Source organism: Podarcis muralis, chromosome 17 (genome assembly GCF_964188315.1).
Source record: "Podarcis muralis chromosome 17, rPodMur119.hap1.1, whole genome shotgun sequence".
Lineage (NCBI taxonomy): Eukaryota > Metazoa > Chordata > Lepidosauria > Squamata > Lacertidae > Podarcis > Podarcis muralis.
Window position 1 is genome coordinate 38,992,664 of NC_135671.1, and position 14,996 is coordinate 39,007,659.

General features: G+C 49.2%; 1 protein-coding gene across 1 annotated transcript; it reads left to right on the forward strand.

Moving 5' to 3' along the window:
- Positions 1 to 8,905: 8,905 nt before the first annotated feature.
- On the forward strand, positions 8,906 to 12,787 carry AVPR2 (arginine vasopressin receptor 2). Its single transcript, XM_028712782.2, has 2 exons — positions 8,906 to 9,792; positions 11,074 to 12,787. The coding sequence occupies exons 1-2, from the start codon at positions 8,943 to 8,945 to the stop codon at positions 11,274 to 11,276; spliced, it is 1,053 nt and encodes a 350-aa protein (XP_028568615.2). The 5' UTR covers positions 8,906 to 8,942; the 3' UTR covers positions 11,277 to 12,787.
- The last annotated feature ends 2,209 nt before the right edge of the window (positions 12,788 to 14,996 follow it).

Consider the following 14,996-nt stretch of genomic DNA (forward strand, 5'->3'; position numbering starts at 1 on the left):
ACGTTTCCCTTTTTTAAAGGGGAATTCCCTTATTCCGAATAGGATTCCTCGCAAGAAAAGGGAAACGTTGACAGCTAAGCCTGAGGGTCATCTTGTCCAACCCCCTGCAATGCAGGGATCTTAACACACGCTCCCCCATCCAATCTGAAACCATACCAGACACTGCTTAGCTTTGCAAATGTGCTAGCAGTTTTATTGCTGCACCATCTTCCACAGTGAACAGTGAATGGAAAAGGAAAGTTGGGGTTGAAAGAATAAGCAGATGCTGAGTGTTAGTCCGTCCAGCCCATAAGTGCCCAGGCGCCCCCGCCATGCTTTTTTTAAAGAGACCGATTCATGGAGAAGAGAGTCTATTAATGGCACTGGATATGAAGACTGAATGGATCCTCCAGGTATTCTTTGGAACAAGGCTGGCTCCATTTCTTAGGGGGACTTTGGCAAAGTGTCCCCACCAAAGCAGGCTGTAATGTTCAGTAAGGAATCAGCAGGAGGAAGGCATGATGAGCTGCCAGCTGAGCGCTCCAGGGAGTGGGCTATTGCAGGGTGAGGCTCCCAGACAACAGTAAGCGTCTCACTGGTTACAAGCTTGAGAATGAAGCAGGCAAAGAACAACACTCAGGATGTTGGCAGGCTGATTATATGACAATAAATATTTGTTCTGCATTTATCCTCATTTGCTTGCAGGCTGTTTACATCTCTTCCTGTTAGTCGTTTGTTCACTCAACACTTTTCAATGCATTTTCATGCTCCTTTCAATCTAAACTGTGAAAAGCCTATCTTTGGGTGTTTGTTTGCTTTGGAAAAAGTAGATTTCTTATGCTAGAGCGACAGAGCCTTTAATCCAATTTAAGGGTGCAAACCTAAAGTTCTCAGGGATGTGCTTGAATCCCTTCGCCAAAATACTGGCAGTCTGGAGGCAGTGTGTGTGTGTGTGTGTGTGTGTGTGTGTGTGTGTGTGTGTGAATGAGAGTAGACCAAAGACATCTTGTTGCCACCAGTTGCCAAACCTTGAAATAAACCATTCTGGTCCTTGGGCTACTGTGGCCATGTGCCCTGCTTTACAGAGGACATTCCTCTTTTGCAGTAGCGGGCAACCCTTGGTCTACTAATGCATGCCAAGGATGTTGTGGGAAATTTAAATGCTGACTGCTTTAAGCTGCACAGCATGGATTGCAAAGGTGCTGCCTCCCGCTGTCTCTGGCAGGACCCACTGACATAGAGCAAAAACTTTGCTGAGGGCCCCTAAGACTTTGAACCAGCCCTGTTCCAAGGTATACTGCGCCTGAAGCTGGAGGCTCCCCTTAGTTTTCATAACTGAGACCGCTGCTAGCTCTTCTCTGTGTATCTGCCTATTTTTTGTTTTTTATTTAAACTTAAATTGAGGACTGAGCCATGCTACAGGAGGCTGCGCCTTGCTAGGAACCTTCAAGGCTTTCCCAGGAGTGCGCTGTGAGAAAATGGATAACCCCTCAGGGTGATCTGTATCTACTGAGTGCGGTGAATGAGAGATTAAACAGGTGAAAGATGAGGAAATTGTTTTAATGGGGATTCCATGTGTTCAGTGAAGCCGGCGGCAGCCAGCAGCCAGGGTCCCTGGGAGAGGGCAGCCTGAAATATGCAGATCTCCTACAGGGCTCTCAAACTTTAAAAGCCTCCTTAACATTTTGGAAATCTACTGCTTGAGTTTCCGCATTGCAACTAAAGGCAGAGCAACGCTGGCGGGTTTCCTCCTCACCCTGCATTTGTCACGCTATGTCCTACTGCCAATGGTGGTGCAACTCCAAGGGAGAACTTCTGAGCCGGAGAGAGGACTGTTCAGCCTTCCTTTTGCCTTCCAGCTCTCTCCAAAAGGCCCTACCCCACAATTCAGGAGGAAAATGAGGATTGGGGGACTGAGTCAGCGAGTCCTCATTAACCAGCATTTATTTATCTATTTCATATATTCATATACCGCTTAATACCAGAACTGTCTTTTCGGGCCCTTCCAGACAGCTGGGGGGGGGGTGTGTTGTTTTTCTGCAGGTGTATTCTGCCACATGGGGACACGGGTGGTGCTGTAGTCTAAACCACTGAGCTTCTTGGGCTTGCCAATCAGAAGGTCGGCTGTTTAAATCCCCGAGATGGGGTGAGCTCCCATTTCTTGGTCCCAGCTCCTGCCAACCTAGCAGTTCGAAAGCATGCCAAAAAAAAAGTGCCATTAGATAAATAGGTACGGCTCCAACAGGAAGGTAAACGGCGTATCTGTGTGCTGTTCTGGTTTTGTCCTGCTGGCCACATGACCCGGAAAAACTGTCTGCGGACAAACACCATCTCCCTCAGCCTGTAAATCGAGATGAGCGCCGCAACCCCAGAGTCGTCTGCGACTGGACTTAACTGTCAGGGGTCCTTTACCTTTACCTTTTTATTCTGCCACATATCACTGACGAATGATAGCATTGATGGTGGATTTATACTGGACCTTCCACACATGAATTCTGCTTTATTAGTTGCTCTGTGATGCCCATTACATCATTGGAAGGAACTTAATGTGTGTGTGTGTGTGTGTGTGTGTGTGTGTGTGTGTGTGTGTGTTTGATGCTGGCATCCATCTGTCTTAATAGACAGTGGAGTGCACCTCTGCGGGTGAAGCCAAAACACTGCATTAGCAGCACTGAAATGACATTTCCAGGGCACAAGCCTGAGCAGTGTGTATGGTGGTCCTGGCCTGCCCAGACGACAAGACCCCCCTCTTGGCCTCGCTGATGTGGTCCAAAGGAAAGCAGAGCAAGAGGTTTGGCACCAGCTTGGCTGCAGGGGTTGCCAGAAAGAGGCGTACAAAGTGCCATCCAACCGTCTCAGGGACTCCACTCCAGATTTGTGTAGGGTTTGTCCTGAGCCTTTTCTTCCCCCAAAGATATCCCACAAGGCCACCTTTCCTGGTGGACGAGCCCCATCTACCCCTCACTTCCCTTTACAGCACGTACAGAAACTGCCTTCTTGACCATTGAACCCACTATTGGTCTTGTCCACTCATTCTGCCGGAGCCTGTCTCCTCACCAAGGGTTTGAGACCCATTGGCTACCCTCACCTGGATTTGCCAGCCAGTCAAGGCTGTTTCCCAGGATGTGGCCACTGTCATATGCTGACAGCTTCCAGGAGCCACAGGTGAGAGCTGAATGCAAAGTGGGGACCAAAGGTGGATGAACTGCCTCAGGTGGAGCATGACATCTCCCCCACCAGACGTATGACCCCTCCTCTTGCACTCCATACAGCCCATATGCACCATATATATACAACAAATATCAAGGACTGCCAATATGGGCACCTGGCGGCCCTGCCCCTCCTTCTGCTGAAAAAAGCATTTCTATGGTAGCCGGTCGGCTAGGCTGTGTGTGGGCTCAGTTGCAACATGAGTGTGTGGTGCCCATTTGTAAGGGTGGCCATGGGCTCCCAAAAGCTGTGCAATACAATAAAAGCAAAAACACAACACAAACATAGACGTAAGAACTGCATCAAGCATGACTAACTGAGGGAGGAGAGGTCACCTCACTTCTTGGGAGTAGAATCATAAGCACACAGGGGCCCTGAATCCAAACAAAGCAGATAGGATGCCCAGTGAACAGCAGGCATGGCATCACTTCCATGCCAGCTTTGGACAAAGCAGTCAGGACAAATGAAAACAGAACATCTGGAAGCCCCCTAGCACTTCTAAGGAGGGGGAGGTTGGGGGGGGGCGAAGGAGCTTGTTTCAGTCCTCTAGAATGAAGCAGATCAGGGCAGGAGGACTCTGGTACATCAGGGGTCAAGTGCTGAGGACCGGGAGGCTAGTGTGCTGTCCAATTTTCTGAATTGCTTCTCCTCTGCCAGTTGGCCAGGACCTACCCTGAGTTGCATAAATTATATTCTGCAGATAAAGTGGGAACATACACACAAGACCCTGGCCGGCTGCCCACTCCCCTCAACCCTCCCCTCCCGGCTCTCAACAAGGCCATAAAAGGGATAGGACTGAGAAGAGGGGTGGGGGGATGCTGGGGGTGGGGAGCAAGGGGAGGGCAGAATTTCAGAAGGTGCTTGGAGCAGGGGGCCCTCTGGATGTTGCTGGACCCCAACTACCATCAGTCCAAGCTAGCATGGCCAATGGTTGTGGGGCAATGGATTGGGTTCTGTACTCCAGCAGCAGCTGGTTCCCCATCCTTGACAATCTCCAGCTTGGGGCTCTCCAGATGTCTTGGGACTTGTAGTCCAAAAGGCCAAGAAAAAGGTGGCAACCTCGGGAGACAAAGGGCTTATCTGCACTTCCTCTCGTCCCGTGGGACAGCAGGCGAGGAGGAAGAGGAGAGGCTGGCACCCCTGAGGCCCAGCCTCACATGACACGCGGGCTCTGAGGGGCAGGCAGAAGGAAGGGCCCCCTGGAAATGCTTTGTGCACCTGCATATAATCTTGCTCCTTTCTGAAATGTATTTAATGGTGTGTGTTTTTCTTTTTGTAAATCTACCAAAGAATAAAATAAAATACAGTTGGGGTTAAGGGGTTTTCTCAGAATGTTGGAGGGCTTACGTGCGATGTCCCGTTGGTGTAGTGGTGGAAGAAATGTCCCTATTTTCACCTGAGGAATGTTGGAGGGTACACAGTATGCCAGATATTATCAAGATTCTGTCATTCATTTATTTCTACACATAAATAACACTATGAACCAAGCTGTGGCTTAGAAGGCGCAACTGGAATCCCTGGGCCTGGAGAGGAGGGTGGGAAGTAGGGTAGGGAGGTGGGCATTCATATTTCTCTCCCATGTTACCCAAAGTGAGATTTCCAGGCCTGGAGTGGTGATACAATCTCTCTGCCCCATAACCCCTTGTCCGATAAGGTGCCAACTGATGTGGAAAAGAAAGAAAGGAACTTAATTCCTTTAAAGTAAGGCTTGGGGAGCAGCACATGTGCACACGTTGGATTGGTAATCCAGGGCTTCTTGCTTCTATCCAAGTTAGCATTCAGTTCCTACTTTGGACTCCTTGCCTTTAATAGCTGCATGGAGCAGGCAGAGCATTCAGCAGGTGTGGCTTTTCCCCGGCCCCTCTGATTGCCTGTCTGTCATGGAGCTGCTAAAAGCCAAAGCGTGCACACACCAAGGTTTGCCAGAAAAGAAGGCGATGGCCTTAGTTCAGGCCTATACAATGTGTGGGCCATAAAATGCGCAGGCCTGCCCTGGAGGGAAGGTGGAGTCTTACTGGTTAGAGCATGAGGGGCTTGGAGGTAGAATGCTTTGGTCCAATACAGTCACACAAAAGCCAAGCCATTCTGGATGTTGAGGTTTCCAAGCACAGAATTGGGGTGAAGTTGGCACTGAGGTCCATGTTGTGGTCCAACCGTTCACACATTTGGTGGCATCATCATCCACCAGCACTTCTCCTGCTGCTCCTCCTGTTTCCTGTAGGGTCTCCTTCCCTCTAGAGAGAATCCACCCATTGCAGAGTCAGTGTGTTTGGCACCGGGTCAAGTTCTGTCAGCTGTGTTGCCCAGGGGGTGGGGAAAAGGCGGCTCAACTGGCCCTCTCCCCTTCACTGGCCCCCTCCCTTCCTCTGCCCCTCCCTCCCTCCCTCCTAGCTACCCAAGACTCAGGCACGGACTTTCTCACCAACGTTCTCCCTGAGAGGAGCATTGCAGCATCCTCACTGCCAAGATTCAGGAGAGAGAGCTCGGAGGGCTTCAGGAGATGCCTCTCAGAGGGATGTATCCAGCATCTCTTTGAATGGACCACAGCTTCTCTTTCCCTGGTGGGTTCTACAAACAAGCTGTGGGCAGCAAACATGGTGAGGTTTCACCTCTGAAGCTACTTGCCAGCTGATGCTCTGACCATGGATGACCAGGTAACTGCTTGAACAGGTAACGCACCAAGGCGGCCCAAGTTTGCTCTTGCATTCTTGTTCTCGGTGAGAGTCCAGCCCCACTGTCTGCCCCACGCACCCTCATTTTATTCCACTGGGCACTCCTGCAATGCCTCTAGCTCCTCACACCCCGCCCTCTGCTTTTATTTATTCATTATTAATTTCATAAAATTTCTATATTGCTGGATTGTAGAGAAAACCTCAAACCACTTTTACTCTGCTACAGAAACAACCTTACTGTGAGGCAAGTTAACAGTACAGCAGGCAATGGAGAGACCTGACTTGTGGGGCATGATAAACCAGGACTTTGTCACATGTCTGGCTGGCCTGATGATGCTGACTGCCTTGGGAGCAGGATCTCTTCATCAGCATCTGTAGAATTAGGTGTTTGGTGAACACTCCGCCCCCAAGTGCAAATGAATTATAACTACATCTGGGGGAAGCTGTGGAGGAGCCGGTTGCTTGTGGGGAAAAGAGGGGGATCATGCAATTGCGTTGCATGCAGAGTGTCCCAGGCTCAATCCTTGACTTCTCTGGTTGATGGATATCTGCGCTGCCTGTGACCTTGGAGAGCTACCAGTTGGATAGGCAGGACTGGGATGGATGGGCTGACAATGTCTGACTCCTTGCAAGGCAGCAGCTACATGGTATCCTCTTTGACATGGGGGTACCGTCAGACTTGAAGGAAGCAGTTGATCTATGCATCTGCAAGGGGAAGGCCTGGGGGAGAAATGCCATCACTTGCTGTCTCCAACTTAGCCGTGTCATTCATACGCTGCTGCATTTCCCTAGGAAATCATGAACACTTGCCAGGGAAAACCACCTGTTCACATTGCCCAGTGCATAGGATCCAACTCCTAGGGGCCAATAAAATATTTGATGGGTATTGCCATTCAGCAGTTGTGTGTGCACAACATCAAGTGATCGATTATGCAAGACAGGGCTTACTTAGCCCCCCCTCCCCTATTTTATTCAAGTTGGCACCCCTGGCCCAGTGGCCTCTAAGGTGGCTTGTAACGGGCAGGGGGAATTCAATTTATGTTATCTTTCAAAGTTAAACCTACCAAATTTGTGTGTTCCAAAACACAACCATCCTTTGAAATGCAGGCTTCTATGAATTTTGCAGTGCAGTTCTCCAGCCAAGTAATGTCTACAGCCATGCATATTTTAGCATAACGTGCTCACCAAAAATCATTTATTACTTAAAATTACATATAAAATGCAGTTGGTTTGCAAAAAATGTGTTTCTTAGGCAAAATCGCATGGAAAAATTAGAAGACATTTGTGCCAAAATGCTGAGCTGGGGGGGACGTATTATTTAAAAATGCAGACTTTTGTCCCTTTCTGCTTTACCAGTGGGCAACTGGTAGGGCTTAGGGCCACACACTTTTTAAAAATTCTACTTTTGTGGAAGTTTTGTATCTCAGAAAATGTTCATCCCAAATATTGAGAAAAAATAGTGCACACACAGGTAAACAAATGTCCCACAATGGGGCGTGGAGACATTGAGGAGGGGAGGCAGTCAAGACCCCCACTCCTTGTAAAGTTCACTCTCTGTACCCCCCTCTGCTGTGTATGGAGATCAGGCATGGAGCTTCCCTTTGCACTCTTGGGGTAGCGTGCCAGTATCGCAAAGTGATGTGAACAGAGGAATTCTGGGGTGGAGAACAAGCCCCATGCACTTCAGACTCTTAGTGTTCACACAGTGTTAAACAGCAGGCTAATCCTGTGCCAGATTTCCCAAGAGCAACAGTTGAATTCCAGTTAGGGCCAGTTCTGATTTTCTCTGGTCATAGTCATAGTCATAGTCACACACACACACACACACACACACACACACACACAGAGCGCATTGGGCTCTGTTCCCACCCTGCTGATCAATTGCGCATTCAGGAAACATCCCCAGCCATTAGCTCCCGCTGAGGAAACATCAGTCAACCATCCCTGATTGTTAGCAAACAACCCATGCAAACAAAACATGGCAGCCGTTACAATACCAACTTTCAGTAAAACACCTGAGCTGGGTTTTTATTGTTTTTTTTAATCTGTCAAATATGAAAAGCATGCCATTCCCAGTTGAGGAGGTCAAGGCAGTTGGTGTCGGAAGCCTGAAGTGAAAGAAGAGAATGGTTGCTGGACCACCAGGAGTGTCCAAACATTCTGTCCCTGGCCTGCAGGAGAGCCGATATGGGAGACTGGGCTGGACGGGAGACTGTGCTGAGGGCCCAGGCAGGCATGGAGACAGGCTAGCTCAGCTGCTATGGGGCAGCAGTGATTTGGGGGTAGCAATGGGAGAGGGATTTGATTCAGTTCCCATTTAAGGTGGACTTGCCTACTTCACATTTTCTGAACCAAAACACAGCCACCCTTCAAACTTCACACTTCCTCAAATTTTGCAGTGCTATTCTCTGGCCATGTTCTGGGTACAAAAATGTGCATGCTAGGGCAAAGTGTGCATACAAGTGCAAATATTAAAATAACATGCAGAAATCTGTTGCATTAGGGGAAATTGCTTTGCTGAAATGTGTATACTAGGCTAAGTTGCATACAAGACTCTATCTCTTAAGAGAAATTCACATTAAAATGCCAATGAATTTTCACAAGGACCTTTAAAAAAATCACACATTGATGTGGAAATGTAGCAGACTGCTAAAACTGAGAAAATGAAAAGTAGAGGGAACCTGAAGTTGGCAGATTTGCCCTTTCCTATTTAGGGATTGTTATAATTGCTCTCTGTTTATGCTTCTGAGCTGATGAATTCAGATTCTGCATGCACCACAACACCCATCATCATGGCAAAGGATGATGGGACTTGTAGTCCAAAACTTCTAGAGGGCACTATGTTGGCGAAGTAAGTGCTGTCTCCAAAAAACCTTATATCGCAATAAACCAGACTAATATCCTGCCCTTGATTCCATCCCTGTGTACCCTTGAGTTGCAGCAGTGCATCATTTAATCACGCGTCTGTGTTTCATCCCTGTGTTTGCCTTTGAAGTGCTGAGTTGGATTAATGGGTATATACCATAACGTTGTTTGGGTGTTCTCCCCTCCCATTCGCCCTCTTACCTTCTGCAGAAGCAAATGCTCAACGCCTCTTCCACGCTGCCTGTCCCCACCTCCAACACCTCCCTCCCTCTATCTGACGACCGGGACGACGCTCTGGCCCAAGTGGAAATCGCCATCTTGGCCTCCATCTTCCTGCTAGCCACTCTGAGCAATGGGCTGGTGCTGGGAGCCCTCTTCCGCCGCACTCGCCGGGCCAGCCCCATGCACCGCTTCATCTGCCACCTCTGCCTGGCCGACCTGACCGTGGCGCTCTTCCAGGTGCTGCCGCAGCTCATCTGGGACATCACCGACCGCTTCCAGGGCCCGGATGTCTTGTGCCGCGCCATCAAGTACTTGCAGGTGGTTGGCATGTTTGCCTCTTCCTACGTCATTGTGGCCATGACTTACGACCGCCACCGAGCCATCTGCCGGCCCATGCTGGCTTTCCGGAAGGGCCCAGCCAGCTGGCATCGCCTGGTGGTGGCGGCATGGACCGCATCCTTCCTCCTCAGCCTCCCACAGCTCTTCATCTTCTCCAAAACCAAGCTGCCCAGCGGAGCCCACGAGTGCTGGGCTCACTTTGCAGAGCCCTGGGGCATTCGGGCTTACATCACATGGGTGACTCTGATGGTCTTCGTCTTCCCCACTTTATTCATTGCTACCTGCCAGGCCATGATTTTCCGTGAGGTCCACCGCAGCCTGCGCCTGGGGCCAGAAGGAGCATTGCGGGGCCGGGACAGCCAGCAGGGGCCCTCCCCCATTTCCGGGGCTGTGTCCAAGACTGCAAAGATGACCCTAGCCATTGTGCTTATCTACGTGTTCTGCTGGGCCCCCTTTTTCCTAGTCCAGCTGTGGTCTGTGTGGGATCCTCAGGCCCCGCTAGACGGTGAGTCCTGCAGCAGCATAGGGTGTCAGGTTCCAGACTACAAACTGGCATCCACTGCAGCATTTTGATCCACACACACATTTGCCCTGCATTTCTGGGCACAGATCTGGGCTTTTCAGGTATGGATCCAAGTGCTTCCCCTCCTCCCCCCCCCAAAAAAAACCCCCTCTTTACCATTGTATTGGAACAAACAGCAATCCACCCCAAACCTGAATTGCTGTTTCTTTCAATTCAGCATTAAAGAGTGTGTTTTCCTGGGGGAAATGGCAGGGCAAAAAAAGAAAGCACTTGGACCAGGAGCAGGAAAGTGCGCAGCTGTGCCCAGAAAGCAAATGGTAAGTGTGGATGAGCCCTTAAAAGCACCTTCCTCCTTCCTTCTTATTGTATGCTGAGCAGCAGAACAAGGGCACATGAAAAAAGTTCAAGGTTACAGCTACGACACTATTTCTCTTCCTTTTTTAAAAAGGTCTGCCACTTCTTTTCTTCCTTCTGTTTACAACTGTGGATACAAGCTACAGGCTATGTTTCACATATATAAAAGCATTGTTTACTCTTTAAAAGAAATAAGCACACACACAGCTACACACCCTGCCAATCCAGACCACAGCATGGCAGGGAGGGACTTCAATTGCCCCCCCTGATTGGGAAAACGGTAGGGGGCTAAGCACCACTATCATGATCCAGATCAAGGACTCCCCATGGCTAGCTGTGGAGCTGACTGTCAGTGTGCGGCTGGGGCCTGAAACAGGTTCCAGAGTTTCAACCTGGCCAGCTGGATCCCATTTGTGGTCTAGGAACCTACCTGCTGCCTCCTATTCTCTTATCTCACTGACATGGCAAAAGGTGGGTGGCAGGGTGGGCACTTTGCATGCACTGTATTGAATTCCATGATCTGTGAATGAAATTTAAGCACAGCATATGGACTCATATTACTTCAATTCTATGCCTAATACAGACAGCCCCAAGGTGTATTCTCTTAAAGATTTTACTTCCTGCCAGTGGAGAGATGGGTGGAGATAATCCCACACAGGATCACATTTCTTCCCTATAGGAGAACAATGGTTTTCAGCTAGGGATATGTGAGGTCTCTTTGGGAACGACATTGCCTCCCCTGGAAGCCCCCAAACATGTGAGCAGGCTGTGGTTACCCAGTGTTGGGAGAACTGCACTCTGTCTATTCTCAGAGGTGCCCTTGCCTTTATTTTTTGTCTTCCTGAGCATGTCCCATGGCTGAGCTCTTGCAATTCCCAGGCTGACCCTTGCTCCTTTTCTCCTCTCCAGGTCCAGCTTTCACCCTCCTGATGCTCCTCGCCAGTCTCAACAGCTGCACCAACCCCTGGGTCTACGCCACCTTTAGCAGCAGTATTTCGGGTGAGCTGCGACAAATCTTCTGTCCCAGACTGGCACGTCAGCAGATTAGTTCCCTGCATGAGGACTCCACCTTCACGGCCAGCTTCTCCCTGGGACGGGATGCCCTTTCCTGAGCCAGAGCGCCACTAACACCAATGGTGCACCTAGCAAGGAATATGTTCCTTCTGCTGAACGGTGGCTTCAAAGGCACTGGGGCTTGGCCAGAAAGGTGGAAGCAAAAGAAACCCCCAAAGAGGAGCGCCACTCTCTCACCAGCCAGCCCTATAGGGTGGAAGGATGCCCAGCTTAACAGAGAAGCCGGCTCCAAGGACACAGGGGCACTTAGGACGGCCGGAAGACCATTGTTTTCAGTGCCCTCTGGAACCTGTAAAGCAATGCCTTTCCCAACCCTGGTGTCATCCAGATGTTTTAGGCTACAACCCCAGCTGTGCTGGATGGGGCAGGTAGGAGTTGCCGCCCCAAACATCTGGAAGGCACCAGGTTGGGGGAGGCTGGGCTAAACCAAGCCACCTTATTAAACACTGCAGCCTTTTTAAGTGAAACATCCTAATCTTTTGTAGGATTTGCTCTTTTTCATGCTTAGAAGGGGCACTATGAAGGTGAGGAGGCAGCTAGTATCCAGAGCTAGTTCCTACCTGCTGAAGTTAAGGAACCTGACTAAGGGCTCATCCACACTTCTGCTTGTTTCATGCTGAGAAGACACAGGTCTGAGTGGCTTTCCATTTCTCTTGTGCTTTGGAAGCACAGGTCCAAATAGTTTTGCATTTGTCCCACAGCATTGCCCGGGAAACCTGCTGTTTACCACAGAATCCGAACAAATGGTCAATCCACAGAAAAACTGATGGACGTTTATTCTGATTCAACAATAAACAGCAGGTTTCTCTGGGAAAGCGACAGAACAGTTAGAAGTGTGGATGTTGGTCATGTTTATCAGCTCCAGTGGGTCTACTCTGAGTAGGACTTGCATTAGATATCAGCCATTGATTTGATCCAAGGGCCCAACAGGTGCTTGCCCTTTATTCTAGGATTGCCATGTTTCAAAAGCTGAAAATCCAGACACAAAGTTGTTGAGCTTTTTGAGCTGCACTTCCAGCACTGGTTGCCAGGTCGCCATATGACCAGAAGCTGTTGACGAGGGCTGATTGCCGGCTATGTCCTGGAAATTCCAGGTGTATGGCAACTCTGTTTTATTCCAATGTGGCTTCTGCAGAAGAACCTGCCACTGGATGGTGCCCCATGTTAAACTGGTGAAGAGCTGGTTTCCTTCCTCTTCAGAGAACAAACTGTCTTAAAGGCAAACGAGCAACCACAGAGGTAGCAAGTCAATATTGACAATGCCTATAGGGCATATGAAGGGGAGACCAGAAATCAGCTTGGAGAACAGCCCTGCAAAATTTGGAGAAGTGTGGATTTTGAAGGATGGCTGCATTCCGGGTCATGTATTGTTTCAGGGAGTGTGAAATAGGTAAATCCACCTTTAAATGCAAACTGAATCAAATTTCTTCCTCATCCCTACTTCCCACAGCCCCCCCCCCTCCCTCCCTCCCTCTGATAATAATGTCTAGTTTTATTGAGGCGGCTGCATTACCCGGTTGCAGAGGGCGACTATATTTGCTGCTGCAAACTTGACCCAAATAACTGTTCTTTATTTCTGTTAAACATTTTCAATAAAATTCATTTTAAAAGAACAGCAACAAAAACAAGTTGCTAGTTGAATGAATTACTTCCACAGCGTTGGGTAGCCTTGCCCAAAGACATGTCTCCTCCATGTTATTGACCCAATAATGGTGCACTAGTGGTGGATTTATTCTGCTTTATTCATTGTTCTGTGACGTTTCCCTGATGCTACCACATTATTATCCAGAGGGTATAACCAAAACACAACACAGCACAACAAAAGCAGAATTTTAGATGGAAGTTGCAGGAAATGAAGCTATATGTCCTCCCCAAAGCTTTGGCAGGCACAAATAGTATTAAAAGCAGGGTCACGAATAGCCACCTGATATAGTGGAGGCAGCTCCTAGGGGCTGAGGTCCCTTTGCATGCCCAATACTTGAGGGGGGCAGCCCTCCCCCAAAGTTGATGGCCGTTGCCATTCAAATGGTGTGAGCGCACCCCATTATGTGATTATGTGATGCAGGGCGTGGCTTACCTGCCCCCCCCCGATACTTCATTCAAGTTGGCATCCCTGGCCTGATACCGTCAAGAATCATCACGAATGCAGAATCCAAAGGATGTCTGGAGGGAGCCTGGGTGTGGGCTCCAGCTTCTCACATTCTTCAGATTCCCAGGAAGAATACGCAGTGAGTTAAAGCTATAACTGGTCTACCCAAAACTCTGTGGGACTCTGTTGTGCAGGAGGAACACCTGCGTAAGGAAAGGTTTCCCTGTTCACTTTAATGCCTGTATCCCCCCACATGCAGTCCGGATGCCAATGAAGGGCCCTGCCAATAGTCTCACTCTATTCTGCCTTGGTCAGACCACACCTGGAATGCAGGTGCCAGCTCTGGGCGCCACAAGTTAAGAAGGATATTGACAAGCTGGAACATGTGCAGAGTTGGGTGGCCAAGATGGTCAAGGGTCTGGAAACCAAGCCTTATGAGGAATGGCTGAGAGAGTTTGGTATGTTTAGTCTGGATCAGTGCTTTTCTTCTAGAAAAAAAGGGTGCCCGTACCCTTGAGTACCCCCAGAAAAAAACACTGGCCTGGATAAGAGGAGACTGAGAGGAGATGGGAGAGCCATTTTCCAATATCTAAATGGCTGTCACCTGGAAGGTGGTGTAAGCTTGTTCTCTCCTGCTCTGGAAGGAGCCAAAGGTTTCAAATTACAAGAAAGGAGATTCCAGCTAAACACTAGGAAGAACTTTCTGGTGGTGAAAGCTGTTCAACAGTGGAATGGACTCCCTCATAAGGTCGTGGACTCTCCTACCGTGGAAGTGTTTAAGCAGAGGTTAGATCTGTCATAGATGCTTTAGTTGAGATTCCCACACTTCAGGGGGATGGACTAGATGACGGAAGGGTCCCTGATTCTACAATTCATAGAATCATGAAATCAGAGAATTGTAGAGTTGGAAGAGATCCCAAGGGTCATTTCGTCCAACCCCCTGCAATGCAGGAATCTTTTGCCCAGCGTGGGGCTTGAACCCATGACCTTGAGATTGAAAGTCTCACGCTCTACTGACTGAACTATCCTATGAGAATGAGAATTCTCTGACTGTGTGGACCTTGAATCGGGAAGCCCTCTGTGAGTCCAATACAACCTATAGGTTTGGGGAAAGTAATGCAGTTCATCATCAGCTTTATTTGGGTTTCCCAAAACCCAGCAGAAGCCTTGAAAATGCCAGCATTTTATCCCAGTCCTACAGAACCCAAGGAAAGTTTCAGATGCCACAAAATGCCTCTGATTCCTGCAGTTTTGGTCCCATGAGTGTTGCTGAAAGTTGGCAAGTTTGTGCACAGTGTGCTCTCTTGACCTGTTGAATGGTAGCTCAGAGCCACTAGATGGTGCCCTGCTGCTGTAAGTCCCATTTAGCTGCCATTGGTATACACCCTATTTAGCTCACCTGGCTCTGAGCCCTGCTGCGACCCACTGCACCCCATTCTTCTCCCAGTTCCAAGAATACCCTGTGCTTGCATATATTTAGCTGGGCCCCCATTCCCCATTTCCGCTCCTCAGCAAAGGAACTCTGGGACGGTGGCATATTTATACCCCTTGTCCCAATGTATCTCGCTCGCCCCATGGCTGCAAATACCAGGCGGGGGCGTGCAACTGCTGAGATCCTCCCTCCTCGACTCCCCTCGCCCTCCAATCTATGTTGGCCAAGGCTGAGAAT

Coding starts and splice junctions, on each gene's coding strand:
- AVPR2 (XM_028712782.2), top strand. CDS start 8,943: ATGCTCAACGCCTCTTCCACGCTGCCTGTCCCCACCTCCAACACCTCC. Junction 9,793..11,073: donor TCCTCAGGCCCCGCTAGACG/GTGAGTCCTGCA, acceptor TCTCCTCTCCAG/GTCCAGCTTTCACCCTCCTG.